Below are 24862 nucleotides of genomic sequence, written 5' to 3'. Positions count from 1 at the left end.
CAGAATATACATATTTTGTACTTCTATAGCGTCTCGTTCTATAAACAAGCCTCACAACAACCCTGTGAGGTAGGTAAGTACTATCCCCATTTTACTGGCAGGAAAGTTTAAATAACTTATCCAAGATGACACACCAAGTCAGCTGGGCAGAAATAGAATCCAGATCACTGAACTATTAATTTAGCATGTATAGCATATGTGGATGTTTGAGACTTGTAACATGCTCCGTTAAAACTGTAAACAGAAGCATTTTTGTGGATTTATGCAAGCAGGTTGGTGGGAGTGGCCTTTTTGTTGAAAAAAGGCATCAAGGGAATAGCCAACTATTTTAATGTTAAGCAACTGGAAAAAGCTACAGTGACTATTATATAGTAATAGTATAAATAATTTTCATAAAAGATGGAGTATATATTAGCAAGTGACTTGTTTCTCAACTTGCTACAAAACAGGTTGTAGAGGATAGCCTACATAAAACCCCTAAAGAAAACCATATGCTCACAGATTGCAAATGGTTCAACACCGCAGCATGATAAAGTGTTTTTGCAGATGGAGTTATTTCTTCTATTGCTAATAACTGTCCCTCCCTTTAGTCCCTCCCGCAACTGTTTCTTGAAGTCACTGTAGAAATAGGAACCAAGGTGAAAAGCAGGCTGTTTTCACTGCTACAGGTTTATATTTTTGTGTAGTAGTAGTTTTGTCTCCCATCGGTGAAGGGAGTCAGAGAGGAAGTGTACTCAACTCAGATTAAGTCCAAATCTATGTTCAGATTCATTCACACACTACAAAGTCAGTAGTTTTCATAAAAAACCTTGAGTACCCACAGCATCATTCAACATACCAAAAAATGGTATTGTAAAGTATCCAATTTACGGTATACTTATTTTCAAATTTGATGACAATAAATGTTATCATAGGTAAGTGATGAAAACTGCTTTATATAATATGCTACTATAGTCCACCAGGGAACACACTCGAACAGCAAAAAGACAAGAGAGCGCCGCAAAAATATGTAATTCTGAAGTTAATAAAGGTAAATATTTTAGTAGGGTTTATAGCTCTCTCCAAAAATTATAACAGAGAAAAATGAAGTAGGGGAGAAAAGGATTTGTCTATATCACAGGCTAAAATATCAATGCTGAAGACTAATTTGAATTGCTTTCTACTCAAAGGTATAAAGTGTGACTCAAAAAAAGGCCAATTCCTGAAATCAGCTAAAGGGAGATTTAAAAATGCTTAATATTTAAAACACTTGAATTTTCATAAAGAAAATAGCTGAATACAGCTATTCCACATTAACGCTAACAGATCCCAAAGGGTATAATCTTCAACCTAACTTATTTCCCTATGCAATACACAACACTTAAATATTTTGTTCCTAAGTTTCTTCCTATGTCATTCTGTCAAACTCTTAAGAGAAAGACTTTCACTACCACTAAAGGTGAGAAAGCAAGAGAAACAATGATTTGTTACCCTCTTTGCTTCTCTGTGATGTATAAAAGTAACTATGAAAACTGTGTTTTTCTTTGAGAGGAAAAAATCTGTTTGTTGTCACATTAGAAATTCAGGTCTGGTCTTCCAGAAAAAGTGTAGACTATGGATGACTGAACAACTAGTAGGTTTAGGATTTAAAATACATGGGAATGAAGCTCATTAAGAACTCCTCTTGATGAAGTTTCAACACGCCCACCCACTTCTGTTCAGGGCTGTGAAATTCCCTATTCACATTTCTGGATCATCCAAGAAAAGCCTCGACCAAGGTAAGAAGACTAAATTTGATATTTCTGATATGTCTAAAGTAATAAACAAGCAGAAAGGGTTTTCTTTGTATAATATAAAGCAACAATAAAAGAATCCACAAACCAATTCATCTAGCCCCTATCTCAGGTCACCTTTAAAATTTGTATCAGTATTAATTTAGGTTCAACTACATTGTTAGAAACATGTATAATCCTGGAGTTACTTTGAAGCGGTCTGTTCAAAGCATACATGAGGCATTTTAAAGCAACATCTAGGCAGTATTGCCAAGTAATCCAATTTGTGTGTTCATTCTTGTCAATGAAGTCAGAAGGGAAAAAAAGAAGCAGCAAATTAACTTCTTACACTGAAGTCTACACGTTACCAGATAGAATTGTTAAGGTAGAAATGAACAATGCAGGTTTTCCATTTATACCATTAACTGTATAGGTTACTGCAGGGAAAGTTACTAGAAGGAAATAGGTTCAAATTTAAAATCAAAATTTTGGTTTAAAAAAATTGAGAGATTTGATTTAAGAGAAATGAAGCTTAAAATGTAACATGCTCAAGACACCTCTGTCAAAATACTAAACCACAATTGTTTTTCCTTCATCTTTTTGAAAGATTTAATTCTATCCTCCATTTATCCTACAGGTCAAGAGTAATTAAACCCACTATATTCATGCCTATAGTTAACTCAATGCACTCATTCTCTCCCAAGTTATTATGTAGTATGTTACTGAAATATCACCTAAGGGGTAGCTGTATCCTAAACTGTTTATGCTTCAATAGTATTTGTGCTTATATATACACTACTAACTTGTTCATTAGTTAAAAGGTATGGCATTAAATAAATGACAAAGAAGAGTACTTCTGTCAGGCCTTCTTCAAAAGATCCAATATAGAAGTGGCTTGAGACTTCTTGCTTTAATACAAGAATAGCTCCTGGTGACCCCAAAAAGCAGCATAGGTCAGCTCTCATTCACCTCTTAAGTTAGGGGCATCTCCAGTGAATGATAACAGTTCTAAATAAGCATTAATGATCCCAGAGCGAGTTTTGATGATGAAGTCCTGAGGCTAGGGTCTTGATCCTGCAACTTAGATCTGCATGGTTGCAGGAGGCAGAGGATCGACTTAGTTGCAAGATCTAACGTTAAGATTGGATAGGAGATACCCACACATGAATGTATTAAGAGTACACACACCCACACATGTCCTGTCAGCTGATACCTCACTAACTTCTACATATGATGGGAAACGAAACAGTGCCAATTATAGGATATGTAAGCAGAGTGAATATTTGAATTTATATTGCATATTTTACACCTAAGTATAAACAGTAATTCAAGTAGAGTATGCAAGATTTTCAGTTACAACGGACTCCCTAGTTCTTTGCATTACCTTTAAAACTTTTATTTAGAGTCAGAACTAATTTGGACACAACTTATATGATATAGTAAGGATTAAGCAATGTGGTTTGCCACTCAGATTCCTACTCACCAATCTGCAGACATTTATTTATTCTGAGATTAAACTAGGTCATTTATCATCTAAGGAACGGAAATCCCCTGCATTTGAGGAGTTTAACTAATAAAAGACTTGTCTATATTTATCAAAATTTATAGCTTAAGAATGCCAGTGAAAAGCATGTGTACCAGGACAAACTATCAATTACCTACAGAAAGTTAAAAAAATATAATCAAAATACCCATACAAATAATTTCATGGCCTGGCATGAAATAAAGACTGTTTGGATTCGTCTTTGGGCATAGCCAACTGGAACAAAATACAGCTACTATTTATATATATAAAAATAGTTCTGTAAGTTAGTTGGACTTTTGATGGTTTAGTCAATATTTATGCGTAAACTATGCATTTTCAAGACACTTCACATCAGAAATAATCTTCCTTCCCACACCCTCCCTGGAAAAGACTATTTCAGAGACACTCAAAATATCCTAGGAAGCAAAAATATTAACGATTCAAACATTCATAGAAAGTAATTCAAATTAGTTTGTACATATGAGCAAAAAATGAGCTCTAAATAAATGACACAGGAGGCAATAAATTGACACGACAAGTAAATAAAAGGCTAAAGCACTCCAATACCATTGAAACGGTTTTAATGTTGTTGCAATTCCATAATGCAACAATCATCAGCTCATAAAAAGACCCAAATACTTGAGAATTCATTTTAATTACTCTTTTGCACCTATTTTACAAAATAAAGGCAAGATATGTTTAAAATCCTCCTTTACCTGGATTTGTTTATGTGCCTAACTTCAGTTATGTTTATCATAGAATGTAAATGTAAATTCCTATTAAGTGTTATATAAGAAAGAATGTTAAAATATTAACCTCTGCTTCAATGTACAGTTTCCAGAATCTGCCAGAACTGGGGAACTGGGCAACAAGGCGTTCATAGGTCTTCCGTGCTTTGTCTATAGGTTGATTCTAAAAAATTGAAAACCAACAAACAGCATTTACAATATTATGATTTATGTAAATGTTTATATTGACTTCCAGAACCAAATAGTGTGAGTGGACCCATAGATAAGGAAATGTAATCCTATGTCACTAAACCTGTGCCTCTCGAATGAGAATGCTCCAAGCGTCAAGGTCATATGGATTCTCTTCTAATTTCTTTTCAGCCTTCTTCACTTTTTCTGGAACATATTCAGCAGCCTAGAAAAAACAAAGTAGAAGCATAAGTGCCTATAAGCAGAGTCTGAGTCATCCAATACTACTTCCCGGCTCTTTGAGCTCTGGTCAAGTGAAAAATTCTCTAAGTTTAATGTCTTTTGAAAATATAGCATTTCACATCTAAAGTAAAATGATTATTTTAATGTAAAGCAAGTTTTCCTTTAGAAACATTAAAATGTATTTCCCAACAGAAAACATTAAAAATTTGGTGGCTTATTGCCCAAACTAGAAGAAATAAGTTAAATAAATAATATGATAGTGTAAGGCTATGTCTACAACTGCACAGCTGTGCTGCTGCAGCCGTACCATTCTAAGGTGTGCTGTGTAGCCACTCTATCACTGAGAGGTACCACCTCCAACGAGGGGCGGTAGCTTCACCGCTGGGAGCACAGCTCTGCTTTTCGTTGTTAAAACTTTTGTCATTCAGAGGGGTGTTTTTTCACACTCCTGAGTGACAAAAGTGGCAACGAAGACACAGCTTAAGTCCGTAAGAAACATCTTGGCATGTAAGCTTGCTAACAAGTGTTCTGTATTTGTAATTCTATTTAACTGATTTATTATGGTTCTTAAAATGCACAAGAACATGAATTTGAAGTTAAGTTGTATTGTAAAAATAATTAAAGTACCAAAAAATACAATTAAGTTAACACTTGCAAAAATTACATGGCCATACTGCACATACTGCAATTTTCCCTCTTAGCAAGTTCAATAACAAACTTTCAAATTGTCATACCTATTTTAAGTCAAAACCATTAAACAAACCAACTTCTGTGAGGACCACTGTTATGTTAAACTACAAATTCAGCTGATTTTGAGGCTGCTTTGTTCAAACAAGTGTATTTAGAAGTTATTTCTTTTAACAGTAGGTAAGGTTCTCACCAGCACCACTCTTCAGTAACTCAAAATAGATGAAGTGGTTTGCTCACATTTTCCAAAAACAGTTCAATTTCAGTCAGAAACAAAATATGGAAACTTTCAGACTAAGCACTGGATGTTTCAGTAAGCTATGTCTGTGAAAAAAAGGGGTTATGATCAACTGTTTTTCAATCATAACTATTACTAAAAACTTGGTATTCTGTTATGTTATTTCTTTTTGAAATTTAAGTCTAACTACATATTTTACAGCCTCAAGTACACGATACTAGTATATTTAAGTACTTGACAACAGTTAGCATGCTTAGAGTTGTAGCACTAGACAATAGCGCTAGAAAAACTTTAAAGAACAAATGGGGATTTCCATTCTGAAGTTTACTTCGCACTAGATGGTTTAAAAAAAAAAAATACAGACCTGCACAACCTAGGATTACAATGAAAGGAAGACAGGCAGCAGACAAAACACTTGGTTATGGAAGAACAGCAGCAATCAGCACTTCATACCATCATTCACACTTACTAAAGCAGGAGATGACAGAGCAGCTAAGAAGCACAACAAATACTGACAATACATTGAACACTAAACGTTGTTTTAGTGTAAGTCAGCCAATATCCATCCTCGTCACAGAGCTTGTCTACATCATGGGAAATGTTTTCTATGGGAGTGTGATTTCTAAAGCACACTACACTCTACCACACTGATTGGTCTCTGTAGACCCTGCTGGTGTGCACCAAAGGTTTATTAGTGCATTTTAATGTTAGAATTGTTTCAAACAGCACTATCATAAAGCACACCAGCAGGGTCTGCATGAACTAATTAATGCACAACATGTTAGCGTGCTTTAGAAATCACACCCCCTTAAGAGTGCATTACCCCACCAAAGTCTCATTATTCCAAGAATATAAATCCAGTGAAATAATGGACCCCCTTGGAAGACCATATTCTCAGGCCTGGAACGGAAGAAGAACTACTGTTAGGATAATTTGCATGAGATTTTAAAAGCCTCAATGAAATACAAAATGCACAAAAAAATTGTTTTAATTAAAAATCCAAACCCAAAACATACTTTATATATGCCACAAGGCTGAGTTAATGCCAGTGCAGGAACCTTAGCTTTTTCATTTTCATTATTTTTTTTTTTTACTGTGCATTTCATACATATACTAAGGTTCCCAAGACCACCTGATAGCTTCAAAAAGATCTATTTTAAAAAGTTTCTATTCATTCAGTGCTACCAAGATTCAAAATGCCACTTATATACTAACAATATATAATGTCTGAAATTCTTTAACTATATGAGCAAAATTTGATTTTCATTAACCTTTATGACATACTTATGGAGTACCAAAAATAAACAAACAAAATGTCAGGGAAGACATACTGACACCAGGAAAGGGGGGGCGGGGAGAGAAAGAAAGCAAGGGGGAGAAGAAGGGACAGTAGAGAAGAGAGAAGTCCGTGGTAGGTAGTGCTGCCAGCTCTACATACATATCTTTAATGTGAGTCTTCCCCAACATTAACTCCCACTACTACCCCCCAATTCACAGCAATTCATTCTGGGACACAAACACCATGAGAGCCCAAAACAGAATCAAAACATACCTAAAACCGTTAGTGTCATGAAGCTATACCCATTTTAGTAGATAGTTTTTAAAAATTATTTGACTACATGTGATGGAAAACAGCAGGTGTTTATAAATCTAATTTGTCACATCCCTACTCTTTCAAAGTTCTGACTTACAGTGCTGCGTATTTACTGGGAATCGCAAAGTTTCTATGAAGTCACCACTTAATTAGCTTGCTTTTTGCTTTAAATTTAAAAGTTCAGTTTTACAGCACTTCCAAATGGACTCCTTTTGGGAAAATATATAAAAAGTTTGTTTCTTGTATTTGGAATTTACAATGAAGTCACAAACTTCACCAAAGTTTAGTTCACAGACACCCGTTTTTGCCTTAATGAAGTTATGAAACAACATGATGGGAATACATTTTTGCTCCTGGCAAGTACTGTTTGCTTAGATGACACTATTGTTAACTTAAAACAAGTAAAACTTGTAAGTCTGACTATGCTATACAAGCTCAAAAACAACGTGCTACTTTATGAGGATTTAGTCTCTATAAACCTGTCTGTAGAGAAACAGGGTCCTTTTTAGGTTGGAGGATGGGCTGTATCACAGTAATACATCCTAACAATGACCCAGTAGACTTATGTAACTCAAACAGCATGGTGCAGGATCACTGTGCAATTTGGGTGTAAGAAGAAAAATGACAAGCTTCATTGTTCTCCTGATGTTTTAACCCTTTAAAAAAAAATTAAGTCAATTTGACCTCTCAAAATGGCAAACATTCACTCAGAGGAGTAGCTGCTACACTGTAGTTCCCTAGTTAGCTACAGAAGGCAACAAAGGAGGCAAATTGGTAATTGGCCTCTACTAACTGCAAATATGTAAGACCCTGCCCATTTTACAATTTTTAAATTAAGTTACATTTTAAAGGTAAAAATTCTTCTATTTCCTATTCAGAACTGAAACTAATTCTCAACGTTGTCAGTAACATTTCTAAATATATTTTGACTGAAGGAGCGCTTTTAAATTGAAATCTATTTCCTATTTAATACTGTGGCAAAGTGGAAAGTGGAAGCACTAGTGGTACAAAAAAAAAATCCTTCCCTCAAGCAGAGAAGCTTTCCCCATTATCAGTGCATGGATTCTGCCAGAGCTCAGTTTGATGCTGTTTGATCTAAAAGTTGGAAGTAAGACATCACCACCTACCCTGAGAGGCAAGCTGAGTAAGCAGTTCGCGGGAAAGGCATTCTTGGGTAAGAGCAGCCCACTTCAGTGAGTAAGGTTAGAGACAAATTAAAGCCCATACACTAATCCTGCTAAACTGAAGTCCATGAATTGATTTGTTCCTCTTTATTATACCAGCTCCAATGCAAGTAAAGAGGTCCAAATGGTCACAGATCTATTGTATATTTATATCATTAAAGGTGATTAAAGAAACTTCAATTTAAAGATCACTAGATGCCTGAAAAATATTTTTAGTTTAACTTCATGTGTTTGGCAGCACTTGTGTAGTGTCATTTTCTCCTGTATAGCCAATGAAGCCCCTACATCACAAACAGTTACACATGTTTAACTTTACACACAAGTAATTCCACTTAAACAATGGAATTACCGAAGTGTGAAAAGTTAACCATAAACATAACTGCTTGCAATAAGAACTTAAATTAATCAGTTTCTCCTTTTGTGTGAAGGTGATTTTTTTTTTTTAAATAGGAAAATCCTGCAAAGCCAAACACACTGATAGAAACAGTTGTACCTAAAACTAATTTTAGTTTTCAGATGACTCAATTTGAAGTTCACGAGGACCCTTTCAAAAGATGATCTAACATGTTAATTCAATGAGTTCACCCCAAACCAGGGGTCAAATGCTCCACTGAGTCTTGTTTTGCCCCACATAAACCAGACATATTTCAGGACTAAACTTTACTTTGAATTTTCCTTGGCAAGTCATTTCAAGGAAAAATTTGTTCACATCCATTTCTACATTGCCATCAAGAGCACACTCAATGGTTTGACTCTCAATTCCCTGATCCCACGGCATAGCAGACTCCAAAGTGCGTAACAATATCAAAACTCAAACAACTCATTCATATTTGAGCTCAATTTGCATTTACTGAAAGGTGTTTGGCAGGCAGTTTAAAACCTCCTCCTGTTCATGTGGTTTAAATATGGTTAAACTGGTTCACACGGACAGGACATCAGTTTAAACAGTCATTCACAACAGCTGATTTGAGCTTTTTTGAAAACCACTTAAGTAACTACTGTGAATAAGGCTAGGTCTACATTCAAAAGTTGTCAGCTCAGCTATGTCGCGCAGAGATGTGAAAAATCCACACATATAAGCAATGCAGTTAAGCTGACCATCTACTCCAACCTTTAACTGTACAAGTATGTTTGGACTCTACTTTATTGAAAGCTTGAAGAAACTTAATTGTAAAGAAGCAAATGAGGCTTATACCTCATTCCCCCCTCCCCGTTTTGAGGCTATTCCACAGATCATTTTTTCTCCTTAATTTCTTCCCAGTACACGTAGGGCTTATTGATAAATGTAACCAAACCAGGGAATTGATTACAAACAGTTACATAGGGACTGGAAATAACCGTCTTCATAACCAGACCAAAAACTTCAATAATCCATGGTTTTAGCCATACTGTAACCAAGACACCCACTTATAAAGTGTTAACAAGCCCTTTGTGCCATCCTAAATATTTTCCCCTTTGGTGTTTACCTTCCAAATACCTCTACACTTCTACCTGCTCTGCCTTCTGATCACTCTTAACACTGCAGAGTTAAATTTCACTTTCCATGCTACATCACTCAAGACTAGACAGCTTTCGGTAATTTAACTGCTACCACACCTACACCTCTACCTCGATATAACGCTGTCCTCGGGAGCCAAAAAATCTTACTCCATTATAGGTGAAACCGCGTTATATTGAACTTGCTTCAATCCACCGGAGTGCGCAGCCCCACCCCACCCCACCCCAGAGCACTGCTTCACCGCATTATATCGGGTCGCGTTATATCAGGGTAGAGGTGTGTTTTTAAAGTTGCACTTAAGCGAAATAAGATTTTATTTAACACTGCATATAGAATCTGGAAATGGAAGAGACGATATAAAGAAGTAGATTAACCCCTGCTGTAGTACATTTACTAGGGCTCTGTTCACTGACTTTTGTATCCAAAATAGATCAGCTAAAGTATAACCCTGACTGTATATTTGAAAGGGATCTAATTCTTTAACAAAAAATGGCAGAAAAATCTCTCTGCATTTCAGTGGAGCTGAAAGGTCACAATCATGATTTCTTAATAAGCTTTTCTATGGTTCTAAATGCCATTGCATCTGAGCATCTCACATTCATTCTCAAAATGGGGAAGTAACCATGAAGCAAACAAATTACTTGCCCAGGCTCACACAGTTTGTGGCTGAGCTGGGAACAGAACCCAGATCCTCAAGTCAATCAGTGTCTTAACCCTAAGGCCATTCTTCCTCTTTGGGCTCCAATGGGCTAGGGTGTACAAATACACAGGGAGAAAGTCCCTCCCCAAAGAGTTCACAAAAGCAATAAAAGTGTGAAACAAAAGGATGAAGGGGGTAGCAGTAGGAGTGTAACAGTAGTAAGAATCACACAACAGGAATCAGTTATGTAGGCTAACTACTGTACAACTTGGTAATGTTTAAATTTAAAAAAATTCTATAATATCAGATATGCCCAACTGCCCATGAATTTAGCCATCATTAGTAAGCCAATTACTCATAGGTGTCACAGCAGAAGAGGGTCTCAAGGAGGCAAATGAATGAAGTGAAGGCAGAACAGGGTGGATAAAAATCATTTTTTATTTAAGTTAAATAGGTTTATTTTTAAAAAAGAAATGTATTTGAAATTATGACAACAAAAATGAGGAAGTTAGTTAACAGAAATTAAAAAGGTACAGTGCCAAAAGTGAAAATCCCTGCAAGATGCATGGAAACTTTTTAAAGAAACCATAATAGTGGCTCAACTTAAATGTATACCCCAAATTAAAAAACATAGTAAGAGAACAAAAAAAGTGCCCCTGTGGCTAAACAAAGTAAAAGAAGAAGTGACACACAAAAAGGCATCCTTTAAAAAGTGGAAGTTAAATCCTAATGAGGAAAACAGAAAGAAGCATAAACTCTGTCAAGTGAAAAATATAATTAGGAAGGCCAAAAAAGAATTTGAAGAACAAACTAGCCAAAGACTCAAAAAGTAATAGCAAAATTTTTTTTTAAGTACATCAGAAGCAGGAAGCCTGCTAAACAACTAGTGGGGCCACTAGACAATCTAGATGCTAAAGGAGCACTCAAGGACGATAAGAAACAAAATTAATTCTTTGCATCGGTCTTCACGGCTGAGGATCTGAGTGAGATTCCCAAACCTGAGTCATTCTTTTTAGGTGACAAATCTGAGGAACTGTCCCAGACTGAGGTGTTGTTAGAAGAGATTTTGGAACACACTGAAACTAAACAGTAATAAGTCACCAGGACCAGATGGTATTCACACAAGAGTTCCGAAGGAACTCAAATGTAAAACTGGAGAACTACTAACTGTAGTTTGTAGCCTATCATTTAAATCAGCTTCTGTACCAAATGACTGGAGAATAGCTAATGTGATGCCAATTTTAAAAAGGGGCTCTAGAAGTGATCCCGACAATTACAGGCCGGTAAGCCTGACTTCAGTACAGTACAGACCCGTTTACGCGTAGAAGTCGGGAGTCAAGCCGTCACGACCGCGGGTTAACGGACCGCAGGTTAAGAGGGCCATGCTGAAAAAAGTGCCAATGATTCACTTAGAAAAAATGCTGTTATTTTCTGCTCTTTCATACTTGCATTTTTTTTCTCTTATGAAGGCTGTCATTCGCCGCAGATGAATTATTTCGATATTTTCCGCATTTTGCTCCTCCGTAAATCTTACAACAGTTTCTACAGCACTAAGGGCTTCCGTGGGCGAAATTTTGACCTTTTCAACGACATCCTCGTCATTGTAATTTAGGCCTGTGTTATCAGAATTCTCGCCATCACTTTCACGGTCCGACGTAGCCTCGCAGCCCGTTAATATTTCTTCCTCAGACTGAAATTCTGAGGTCGGGCAGTCTTCCATCTCCAGCCACTCGGTAATGATTTCTGGCGACGTATCCAAACTAAAATCTTTTCTCATTTGAAAGAGAAGTTTACCTTTATCCTCTTATCTGCATGCGTTTGTAGGACATCTTTCTCTGAAAATCCTTCAAAGTCTGGCTCTGAATCAGTGCCACTGTTGAGTTTTCCCGAGTATGAGCCGTCTTTGACAGAAAAGGCATCACCGAGAGCCTTCATCCAGCAGTTTTCAACGGACTTTTGGTTTACTCTGTCCCAAGCTTTTTTTAACTAAATAAATAATTTCCTTCATGTTCAACTGTTTCAGGAATTCGGAAATGCCTGAAGACTTGCATGACACGATCACAGAAATCAGCTCCCGTCAATAACGGTTTTTATAATTCTGAATAATGCACTGGTTTAAAGGTTGAATTTTTGATGTTGTGTTGAATGGTAGGTACAGCACTCAAATTTTTACATCGTTAGATACCAGTGATTCGGCTGGAGGATGGGCTGGACAATAGTCAAGTAGCAAAAGTGCTTTGGCTTCGAGTTTCTTTTATTGCAGATGCTTACGAACAGCTGGAACAAAGCTGTTGTGGAACCAGTCGTCGAAAATGTGTCTTGTCATCCAAGCATTTTTGCTGTTAGCATATATTACTGGCAGTTTGGCTCTATTGATGTGATTAAAGCAGTGAGGGTTATGAAAGCAGCCAATGAGAAGAGGGGTAAGCTTATGGCTGCCCGTCTTATTACTACAAAAAAAAAAGTCACAATCTTTTCTCTTTTTAAATCCAGCTGTTTTCTCTGTCTCGTAATTAAAGGCTAAAGTCTTATCAGGTAGCAGTTTTGCAAATAAAACTGTTTCATCACAATTATAAAGTTGTTCTTCGTGGAAGTCTTCATTTTGTAAAATAGATTTTAACTCTGCGGGAAACGCATTCGCGGCCGATTCATCGATCGGCTTTCTCCAGATATAGATACCTGCGCTATGCCATGACGCTTTTTTAAACAACTTATAAACCCCTTGCTGGCTTGGAATGATTCATCCTCCATTAAATTTCCAAATTTTGTCGCTTGGGCTTGAAGAATTGGCCCACTTAGAAGCATTCCTTTCAGCCTTTCCCGAGCAAACCATGTGCACATGGATTTGTCTATTGTGGGTTTTGCTGAATAGCGCACACGTTTTCACTTAAGCCCCGTGGTAGAATTGATATTTTGTACAAAGCCATTCAGTTTAGATTCGTTTTTTAGCCATCCTCAGTGAGTAGATTCGGCAATCCCAATATCTTTTAATTTTCTCATGTAGTATATATATTACTATATAACTACAGTACTACTGTATATATTATATATCTCTCTAGCATGACAATGACTAAATGTGCGTGATACGTCTATCAATATCGGTAAAGACGTACAACACGTTTCTGCTCTGCACTTCCTGTCAATTTCGGTCAGTGAGTTAGTGAGCAAATCTGTAGCACTACATAGCAAGTTCCTGTACCGCATGTTAACGAGTCTCGCATGTTAAATAGGTAGCACTGGGAGGCATGGCGTTACCGCATGTTAGGCGGATTCACATGTAAACAGGTCGCACATAAAAGGATCTGTACTGTACCAGGCAAACTGGTTGAAACTATAATAAAGAACAAAATTGTCAGACACACAGAAGAACATAATTTGTTGGGGGAAAAGTCAACATGGTTATTGTAAAGGGAAATCATGCCTCACCAATCTACTAGGATTCTTGGGGGGGGGGGGGAAGGACAGCAAACATGTGGACAAGGGGGATGCAGTGGATATAGTGTATTTAGATTTTCAGAAAGCCTTTGACAAGGTCCCTCACCAAAGGTTCTTAAGCAAAGTAAGCTGTCATGGGATAAGAGGGAAAGTCCTCTCATGGATTGATAACTGGCTAAAAGATAGGAAACAATAGGTAGGAATAAATGGTCAGTTTTCAGAATGGAGAGAGGTAAATTGTGGTATCCCCCAGGAGTCTGTAACGGGACCAGTCCTATTCAACATATTCATAACTGGAAAAAGGGGTAAAACAGTGAGGTGGCAAAATTTGCAGATGATACAAAACTTCTCAAGATAGTTAAGTCCCAAGCAGATTGCGAAGAACTATAAAAGGATCTCACAAAACTGGATGACTGGGCAACAAGATGGCAGATGAAATTCAATATTGATAAATGCAAAGTAATACACATTGAAAACCATAATCTCAACTATACATATAAAATGATGGGATCTAAATTATCTATTACCACTCAAGAGATTTTGGAGTCATTGTGAATAGTTTTCTGAAAACATCTACTCAATGTGCAGCAGTCAAAAAAGCGAACAGAACGTTGTGAATCATTGAGAAAGGGATAGATAAGATGACAGAAAATATATTGTCTCTATATAAATCCATTGTATGCCCATACCTTGAATACTGCATGCAGATGTGGTCACCACATCTCAAAAAAGATATATTGGAATTGGAAAATGATTGGAAAAATCTCCATATGAGGAGAGATTAATAAGATTGGGACTTTTCATCTTGGGAAAGAGATGACAAAGGGGGGGATCTGATAGAGGTCTATAAAATCATGACTGGTGTGGAGAAAGTAAATAAGGAAGTATTTACTCCTTTTCATAACACACAAACTAGGAGTCACCAAATGAAATAGGCAGCACATTTAAAACAAACAAAAGGAAGTATTTTTTCACACAACACAGAGTCAACCTGTGGAACTCCTTGCTAGAGGATGTTGTGAAGGCGAACACTATAACAGCATTAAAAACAAAGAAGAACTATATAAGTTTATGGAGGCTCGGTCCATCAATGGCTACTAGCCGGGATGGGCAGGGCTAATGTCCCTAGCCTCTGTTTGCCAGAAGCTGGGAATGGGCAATGGGATGGATCACTTGCTGATTACCTGTTCTGTTCATTCCCTCTGGGGCACCTGGCATTGGCCACTGTCAGAAGACAGGATACTGGGTTAGAAGGACCTTTGGTCTGACACGGTATGGCTGTTCTTATGTTCTAACCTAAGGCCTAAACTTACAATAATCTACTAAAATCATTTAAATTCAATAAATATTCAAGCCATACATATTTGCTGCCAAAGTTTTAAGTAAAGTCAAACCACTGAACCAGAGGAAGTGAGTGGCTAAGCACCTGGAACCAGAGTTTGTTGAAGTGCTAAATCAGTTTTTGACAGCAGTTGCCTCTTATGCTGATGAAGAGGGCATATTTTCTTCATTTCAGTTTATTCATCTAGTTCAGTTAAAAATAAAGAAACAGATTGGGAGTTAAAAACAGAAATACTTGTTTTCCTCTTCATACCTATGACTAAAGAGGATGCAATCTACTACTTCTAAAATCTTGGTAACCAGAAACACTCAATTCATTTCACTAACTACTAATGATACTTCCTGTTTAAGTAATCAGTTAGTTTTAAATGCAACACATTTTGATACACTTTCTTCTTACGCATCTCTAGCACTTTAAGGACAAGTTAACTAAAAAAAATTTAAAATGCTTTTTTTTGTGCATTTTTAAATTGAATTCCAATTTCCATCCAAATACAGTTTGACACATCACAGGCAAAATAAAATAAAAATCAATGTGTTAGTCACCATTTTCTAAAAACAAAAAAGAGGAAACAAATTAAGCATCAGAATAAATATATTTATGCTACATAACTGCTTACATGTGTACAGACACAGTATATGCTAACCCAGGGGATAAAGCACCAAGTATATGTAAAGGCCATAGTTTGTCGCAAAACATGTTTTGATGGTTACCAACCAATGAGAATCAACACCTCTCTTTAGGAAAAGAACTAAAAAGTACAAATACAGAACACAACTAAAATCAAATACACCTCTACCTCGATGTAACGCTGTCCTTGGGAGCCAAAAAAATCTTACCACTTTATAGGTGAAACCGCGTTATATCGAACTTGCTTTGATCCATCGGAGTGCGCAGCCCCCCCCGGAGCACTGCTTTACCACGTTATATCTGAATTAGTGTTATATCGGGTCTCGTTATATCGGGGTAGAGGTGTATTTAAATCAATGTTTCCAGCTTGGTGATTTAAATCATTATCAAAATAATCAACCCTTGGGTAGTGGCTTTACAGATTAGATTAGCAATTAGATTAGCGTTGTTTATGTAAAGGCAGTGTGGAAGGAAGAGATATTTGTGGGAAAGGTGAATAAATGGATGTTCCGAGGCTAGCACTATTAGAAGCAAAAGATGACAAGCACAGAAAGGCAGATATGCTGTGGTTTGACGGTCACAAAAAGTGAGGGGGAAATGGGGAGTTAATGCAAAGATCAAGGAGAGAATAATACAGATAAATGATCAGGTTTTCAGGCAAATATGACCTTGGATACAATGTATTTCGAATGAAATTGAGACAATAATATGTCAGGCAGATTAGAGTTGCAGTAATCAAAACAGGAGACATTGAGTACCTGGATGAGAGTTTCTGATGTCTGGATAAAGAGGAAGGGTCAGATCTGAGAGATGTGGAGAAAAAAGCAACAGGATTTAGACAGAGGCTGGATGTGTGGGGCAAGGTGTAGGAAGAATTTAGAGATGACCTCAAACTGAGTAGCCTGAGTGATACAGAGGTTGACAGAAGAATGGACAGATTAGGGTGAGCTTTGTGGGGTAAAAATAAGGAGCTCCCTGGTAGACAATGCTGTATTCAGTCCTTGAACCCATTACAGACCCTCCCAGCTATATAGGGACTTGGATGGATAGATGGGGATTCCAGTGGTATAGCCAGCTGTACCATCTCCTGCGCAGCCATCTGTATAGGGCAACAAGTAGAGGCAGACCTGCATGCACTCCAGAAATCCCTAGCTGGTAGTTGGCCTTCAGAGGCATCTAAAGCTAGGGCATAGCTTAAAGCAGTACTTAAACTGCTCTACACTATCTTGAAGTGGCAACCTGGAGGGAGGCAACCTGGCACCTAGATATCCCCCTAACCAGAGAGGGTTGTCACACCTCCTTTGTTGTGCTCAGTGGAGACTGGGTGCAGCAGAGGATATTGAGTCCACTAAGTTTAAGTTGGCAGTGAGACATCCAGGACCGAGAAAGGAGGGATCATCCTGACAACAGTCACTGTAGAAATAAAAGACGTGGAAAAACAAGGCAAGCACAGTATCGCTGAAGCCAAGGGAGTTCAAAAAGGATGTGTAACTGTATCAGCAGAACCAAAGAGGTCAAGGAGAATGAGAATGAAATAAAAAGGCCTTGAGATTTGGCCAGAAAGAGGTTGTGAAATACCTTGGTAAAAGTACTTTTAGTGTAGTGGAGAAGGGGAGTGAGTTGGAGGATTTATTTAATCATGTTATTCTCTGTGGTTTCATTTTTACCTTGAAAACCTTTTAATATTAAAGTGTATTCTGTTATCATTGAAATGGGAATCTCAGACATTTTACATTGATCAAGGGAACAAACCTGAATCCAATTACACTTGCATCCTGGTAAAATTCTTTACCAACTGCTCAGTCCCATATTTTTAGAAACTGAAAATACTAGTACACAGATAGTGTACTATCCTTAACAGGCATTTCTAAATTTCATTCTGTTACAGATACTTTAGTTGTGGTTAAAATGTTCAAAAGCACTAAAGAGATCTGGACGTCTAAGTCACTTAGATTACTGGAAACTTTACCCAGTACGTTGAAGAAGCTGTGTCCTGATCCTCGGATTAGACCCACACGGTCAAAACCCTGTGTCTGCACAGAGCTCCATTGAAGTAAACTGGGTGGGAGATTCACCAGCATGGATACAGTTAAAGGATCATGGGATTAGTAAGAAATTGAGTTAGGGCAGGGAGGAAAATATTAGCAACCTTTAATATAAACCATACAAACTTCAAAACCTTATGTGAAATTACATGCTTTAGACAGGCTATAAAGAAATCTCAAACTGCATATGCTTAAGGGCCTGATCTCTGAAGTGCTCAACACCCTCAACTATCATTGGAAAACAGCATAGCCTTGCCTACACTAGGTAATTAAAAAAGTAATTAAATGGTAATACCAGTGATAGAACTAGTGGGAGATCTAATGCTGACAACAGTCCAGTGGGATCTAGCATTTTTACCATCACACAAATTAATCTTACTAACAGCAACTGTACCAATGGACGGTAGCTCATGGACATTTTTCCCTACATTTCCGTACTGCAGACAGTATTGGAGTTGATGATGCCCTTCAGGACTTGGCCCTCAGATGCTAAACTTAAGTATTTTTCCCTTTATACAAAATTTACTCACATGTCAACATTACTAAAATTGATAATCTCACCACCACCTTCCATTCTCATGCTGCACATCCATGAACAAGGAGTCCTGAAAGTCCTTTGACTATGGAAATCCTCAAATGCATGGCTACACAAGAATAATTATACCAGGAAGCTTACTTTTAGAATGGTTTTACGCTTACTGTGGATGGAAACATTTATTTTTCATTTTTCATAAATAACTTTCTAATAGTCTTTGCAGTGATGAAAAAGGTATACAATTAAGTCACTGCCCAGTAATTTTGTCTTGTTGAAATTTCCATGAAACTATACTAAAAGTTATTTCCAAGAGGTAACTCTTCATTAAACAACTTCAAATTGGCCAAAGGATTATCGGTACAATTTCATTCAATTTTTAAAGAGAAACACTAAGATTTTCCTATGTAATGTTGCATATTATAAAATATTTAGAACATAAGAACGGTCAGACCAAAGATTCATCTAGCTCAGTATCCTGTCTTCTTACAGTGGCCAATGCCAGGTGCCCCAGAGGGAATGAACAGAACAGGTAATCAGCAAGTGATCCATCCCGTTGCCCATTCCCAGCTTCTGGCAAACAGCGGCTAGGGACACCATCCTTGCCCATCCTGGCTAATAGCCATTGATGGACCTATCCTCCATAAACTTATCTAGTTCCTTTATTTAAAAACAAAAACACGCTGTTATAGTCTTGGCCTTCACAACATCCTCTGGCAAAAAGTTCCACAGGTTGGCTATGTGTTGTGTGAAGAAATACTTCCTTTTATTTGCTTTAAACCTGTTGCCTATTACTTTCATTTGGTGACCCCTAGTTATTGTGTTATGAGGAGTAAATAATGTGTCCTTATTTACCTTCTCCACACCAGTCATGATTTTATAGACCTCTATTATATCCCCCCTTAGTTGTCTCTTTTGCAAGCTGAAAAGTTCCAATCTTCTTAATCTTGCCTCAAACTGTTTCATACCTCAAACCATTTTTTTTTTGGTCCTTTTCTGAACCTTTTCCAATTCCAATATATCTTTTTTGAGATGGGGTGATCACATCTTCACACAGTATTCAAGATGTGAGCTACCATAGATTTAGATAGAGGCAATATGATATTTTCTGTCTTAGTATCTACTCCTTTCTTAATGATTCCCAACATTGTTAGCTTTTTTGATTGCCACAATTTTACATCAAAATTAGATAAGTATGGGAGCATCATAATTCCAGTTGCAGTGAACTTTACGAGGAAGATGGTTGCCAAGAAGTAAACAGAGTAACTGTGATTAAGAAACTTTCCATATTGGTTTCAATGGGAAAAGCATTGAATTTTGAATATTTATTATCTCAATTTTGCTATATACTTTTGTGAAGTCTATTTTCATTTAGCTTGTTTTAATTTCTTTTACTTTACAGGCAGACAAGATTTGAGAGCTTTATGTTAAAATAGATAATGAGGTCCCCATTTCCCCCCCAAGAACCGGTGTTCCTTTGAAGTGTCTCCCCATAACCCAGACAGTCACTTCCCCCACTACTAAAGCCTGGAGCGAGAAGTGTGGGTGATAGTGCTGACTTACAGGGAAACTTCTCTTAACTCACACCTCCATTAAAAAAATAAGTTCACTAAGAAGGGAAGAGCAGAACCATCAACTTGTATAAGTACTGTATATATGTGGTCTCCGTCTCCTCTGAGCTTGTTTCCATCACTCCTCCCTGCTTCAGAAACTTTGGGTTTTCCCCGCAAAGTGAGTATGGACTTAAAATATAGCTCTGACTGGCAGAGCAGGCTCTTCAATACCCAAAAGTAGAAAGAAAGAAAGAAAGAAAGAAAGAAAGAAAGAAAGAAAGAAAGAAAGAAAGAAAGAAGGTAAGCGAAGAAAGCATTTCATAGTAACACCAGTTCTAAGGGGGATGATGTACAACACCAGATTGTATCTGCCTATAAAATAAACAAAAATAAGTTAATGAAAAGTTATTTACCCATTAACAGCATAATTAAACACACAATGAAGTTGATGTAAAAGTAATTACAATGAGGTATTTGCCCGCACAAAAAGTAACCGGGAAGAGATTCCCTCCATTACAAATCTGTTCAGGGGAAAAACCACCACATCTGTTGAACAAGTACGTTTTAATATTTTCATTGTTAAATGTGTTGATTAAAAACATTTCTGAAATTTAGAAAAGTCACTAGAGTTTTGTTTAAAGGGTCACAATCTCTTAGTACAAGCCCAAAGCTTAAATTTATTTTACAAAGGCAAATAAAATATTTGTATATAAACAGCTTAATTGGGTTTCAACTATCTTCTGAAGTCTGAAACCGAGATATTACTAGTATGCATGGCATCCAGAAACTGAAACCGATTACACTTTCTATTGTCCAAGTTGACTCGAAAGAAAACGTGCTTGCCAAAACGGATAGGGAAAGCGAATTTTTAAAAATTTCTTCGGTTTAACTAGTCTAACAGGCCAGCACCCACCGTGAACGCATACAAGGCGTTTCCCAACTGTAGTTGGTTAAATATGGAAGTCGGAGGTTTCGTACAATGTGCGTTGGGGGAAGGCGAGAACGGGCCCATTCTTTGATTGTGCCACCACGCTACAGAAAGGCCCTGCAGTTGGTCGCGGGAGCCTTAAGTCTAAAGGGCAAAAAAAAAAAAAAAACCACCCTGTGTTCCTCGCCTGTGCTCCGCGCCTCCCAACCACCTCCCCGCTGCTCCCGTGTACGCACCCAACGGAGCCCTGCGGCTCGACCGCCCCCTCCCCCAGCCACAGAGGAGGCTCGGCCAAGCCGCTCACCAAGGCCTACGCGGGCGCGGGTACCCCCGTCGCCACTGCCGCGCTGCCCCTCCCCCGCAGGCCGCTGCCCCTAGGGGACCGGCCTCGTAGTTCCCGCTCACCTGGTCGCCAGCGGCTCCCTCTCCGGACATGGCGGGTTAAAACACGGCCGAGCAGCGGCCCCTTGAGACAGATTAAAACCCTTTAAAAAGCGGCCCGCGCTGCGGCGGCTCCCCGGGTCCCGCCAGCCACACGGCCGCCGCCGCCGCCGATTCCAGCAACCCAGGGTCTAGAGAACAAAATGGCCGCCCCTCCGCCCCCGATCGGCTTTCACAGGGGGTGGGGGGGAGGAGCGGCACCGCGCGGGGGCTGCTGGGTGGCCGAGGGAGCAGAGCGTACGCGCGAGGACTACAGAGAGCGACGAAACTGTAGGGGCGCCGCGCTGCGCTGAGACTAGCGGAAAAGGAGGAGACGGAGAGAACAGTGTGTCACGCGCACCCTCTGACCTCAGCACGCCACAGCGAGGCGGAAGTGATTGATGTGTGTACTATAGGTGGGATTGGTCTATGGAACAGAGCAAAAGGAGGCTCCCTTGGACGGACCGAAGGGAGCCCCTCGCACTTTCCCGACCTAGCTAGTAGTGGTGCCCCGGTGCATTGTGATGTCAGCCTCAGCTTCCCCGCGCTAATTGTTGGTGAAGAGCAGCCCCTTCGGAGCGCATTGTGCCAAACTAATGGCATGACTGTGGTGCGGGTCAGAGGAACCAGGACCACATCTAGAAGAAGTGGCTCCAGCCCCTTAGCCAGAGGGAGATGGGAAAAAGCCTCCTTGGGGCCCCGCTGCCCTCTGATTGTTTCATACTAACTGGAGAGCCAACAGCACTCCTGGCTGAAGTGAGGACCCCTGACAAGTGGTAGAAACATCATCAGTCATCTTCCACCTCTCCCATCCTCGACTGGTTGAGTTCCCCAATTCACCAACATCACCTACATTTTATATAGAGTGAGCTTCAGCCACTTGCATCTCATCCAGGCCCCAATCACTGTTCCAGGCATCTAACTGCAGTGGCAGGGGCTGGTGAGATACAAAGCTAGATGTCATCAGCCTATGTCTCCTCTGTAATCCTCTCAACATTCATATTCAGCAAGAGGGAAGACAAGATGGAAGCCTCTGGAGCTCACACATGATAACACTCTTAAGAATGAAAGCAATTGCCCAACATCACTTTCTGTAAATGCTCAGCGAAAAAGGAATGGGGCCACCAATAGGGTTACCATTCGTCCGGATTTACCCGGACATGTCCTCCTTTTGTGTGCTAAAAATAGCGTCCGGGGGGAATTTGTAAAGCACTTACAATGTCCGGGATTTCCCCCTCCCCCGGCAGAGCGAGCGGCTGGGAGGGCTGCAGGAAAGTCCCGGGCTGGACTCCGGAGCAGCTTCCTCCTCCCACCCCCCCCCCTCCCTGCATTCTGAGCCGGCCGGCAGCTCCTCCTCCTGCAGCCCGCTCCGGCAGCCCTGTGCAGGGCCAGGGACCGGGTTTTGTGTTGTGCAGGGGAGCTCAGCCATGTGTCCGGCTGGCACAGAGCCCAACACCCTGTTCTGAGCAGCAGGGTAAGGGGGGGCAGGAGAAGGGACAGGGAGGTTCTGGAGGGGGCAGTCAAGAAACGGGGGGGGGGCTTTTGGAGGGGAGTGGAGAAAGTTTTGGGCAGTCAGGGTACAGGTAGGGGGTAGGGTCCTGGGGGGCAGTTGGGGGGGTCTTAGGAGGGGGCAGTTAGGGGACAAGGAACAGGGAGTCTTAATGGCTCTCCATGCGTCTCTGGACCCTCTCAGCTGTCGGGCTTGGACGGAAACATTGCCTGAGGGTAGTGAGAGAATGGGTTATTGGTGAAGTGGGGGTGGGCGTGAGCCCGGTCAATAGGGGCAACCCCTACCAAGATCTGAGCCTTTTCTCACACGCCCGTTAGAGCTCGACATTATGCTGTTTGGGACCCCTCTTTGAGGAAAGCCTCTGGATTGCAAGTCCAACCGCTACCTCCTCGTGGTGAGAGTCGGTAACTGGCTTGGATAGCCAGGCGGATTGCGGAGGACGAACCCACATCCCACGTTCAGTGGGGTGTGGGACGGGGTTGGGCAGCCCCATATGGTGCCACATGGATGCCCCCCTGGTAAGGGTAGCCTCCCCCAGGTACGGGTTGATTCCCCCTGGTAAGGGTTAGATTCCCCCTGGTAAGGGTAGTCTCCCCCAGGCACGGGTTAGTTTCCCCCTGGAAAGGGTTAGTTTCCCCCTGAGAAGGGTAAATCTTTTAGCTATGGAAAAAAGTAATTTATATTTTTATACCGGATTGGCGCTGGACCGGGTTAATAACGCCCCCGCTGTTGGCTTTGATGCCCCGGCTGACAGTGTTAAATATATTAGGGGTGTGATCAGGGTCGCTGGACCAATGGATAAAATGGTGTCGACTATAATGAAGTCTCATGAGAATGAGAGTGAGAATCAAGTCCTCCCAGTGGAGCATGGAGAGGAGGTAGAGGAGAATGTTTGTGATGATCATGGTGAGGAGATTTTATCTATCTTACCGATGGTTTTTACAAGGGACACTTTTAATGATTTAACTATGGACAGTTTTAATCCAGATTTTAAGTATTTAAGTACATTTGATGATCCATATGTTAGGGAATCAAGTACTGATTTTAATAGGGATCGTAATAAGGATCTTAACAGTATTGGTAGTAATATAAATATATTAGAAAGTAGTTCGTGGAAGGATGGGGTTTTTTATTTAGAGTATCCCGTTGATAGTTTTAATTGTCCAATATGTCCCCAGATATTACCAACATTTGGTAAATGGGCCAAACACATTAATGTGGTTCATAAAAGTAAAGCCATACGAGTTGTATGTAGTAAATGTGGAAAATCTTCTCAATATCATAATATAGCTTGCCACTACCCCAAGTGCATACCCAAGAAGGCGGATACCCCAATGAAGAGCCATATGTGCTCGGTCTGTGGGCTTGGTTTTCATACTAGATCTGGATTGAGCCAACACTGTAGACATAGACACCCTGCTGTGAGGAATGAGCAAAGAAAAGAAGATATGGCTGCTAAAAGTAAGATCAAAGAGGGATCGACTAGATCTCGTATATGGACTAAAGATGAGGTTGCGCAGCTTATACAGTTGGAAAGGAAATATATTGGGAAAAGGAATATAAATAAATGTATTGAGAGCGAGATGAGGACCAAAACGAATAAACAAATATCAGATAAAAGACGAGAATTAGCAAAGAAGAAGTTAGTGGTAACAGGAGATAGGGAGGAAGTGACTGAGGTAGAGGACATTAGAGTAAATATATTAGAAATTCCGCCCCCAAGAGAGAGGATTTTCCCACTAAAAGGACATCCAGAAGTGGATTTAGTGGAGAAAATATGTAAACGGGGAAAACAAAGTAGGGAGGGAAGAGAAATAATAAATAGTTTAGGGGAAATTGAAGGATTATTAAAGGAGGATTTAACAAAAGCTCTCGGATGGGCAATGTTGGAAAAATTATGTTATTCATTAGTAGAGGGACAGGACCCTAGAAATGAAAGTCAAATAGAGTTGAGGAATAAAGGAAAAGGGAAGATTAGAAAGGAGGGGAGAAGGAAGCAATTTAATGCAATTAGGAGATATGCTACAAAGAAAGCTAAGTATAAATTCTATCAACAATTATTTGATAAGGATAGAAGAAGATTGACTCGCATTATAATGGGAGAGCCAGATAAGGCTAAGTGTGCTATCCCTATGAAAGAAATTGAGGAATACTATGTAAATATTTTGGGAACAATTGGACATGGTAATA

General features: G+C 39.4%; 1 protein-coding gene across 1 annotated transcript in view; it reads right to left on the bottom strand.

Moving 5' to 3' along the window:
• Positions 1 to 21507, bottom strand: part of CSTF3 (cleavage stimulation factor subunit 3) — a 79865-nt gene extending 58358 nt beyond the window's left edge. Inside the window, exons 1-3 of the mRNA XM_005291526.5 lie at positions 21148 to 21507; positions 4318 to 4419; positions 4093 to 4188 (exon numbers count right to left, since the gene is read on the bottom strand). Of these exons, the coding sequence (XP_005291583.1) occupies positions 4093 to 4188; positions 4318 to 4419; positions 21148 to 21177 (228 nt within the window). The 5' untranslated portion in view covers positions 21178 to 21507. The remainder of the gene's footprint in view (positions 1 to 4092; positions 4189 to 4317; positions 4420 to 21147) is intronic.
• Between the last annotated feature and the right edge of the window lie 3355 nt (positions 21508 to 24862).

Source organism: Chrysemys picta, chromosome 4 (genome assembly GCF_011386835.1).
Source record: "Chrysemys picta bellii isolate R12L10 chromosome 4, ASM1138683v2, whole genome shotgun sequence".
In the NCBI taxonomy this organism is placed as follows: domain Eukaryota; kingdom Metazoa; phylum Chordata; order Testudines; family Emydidae; genus Chrysemys; species Chrysemys picta.
Note: the sequence above shows the minus strand (reverse complement) of the source record. Positions and strands in the feature narration are given on the sequence as shown.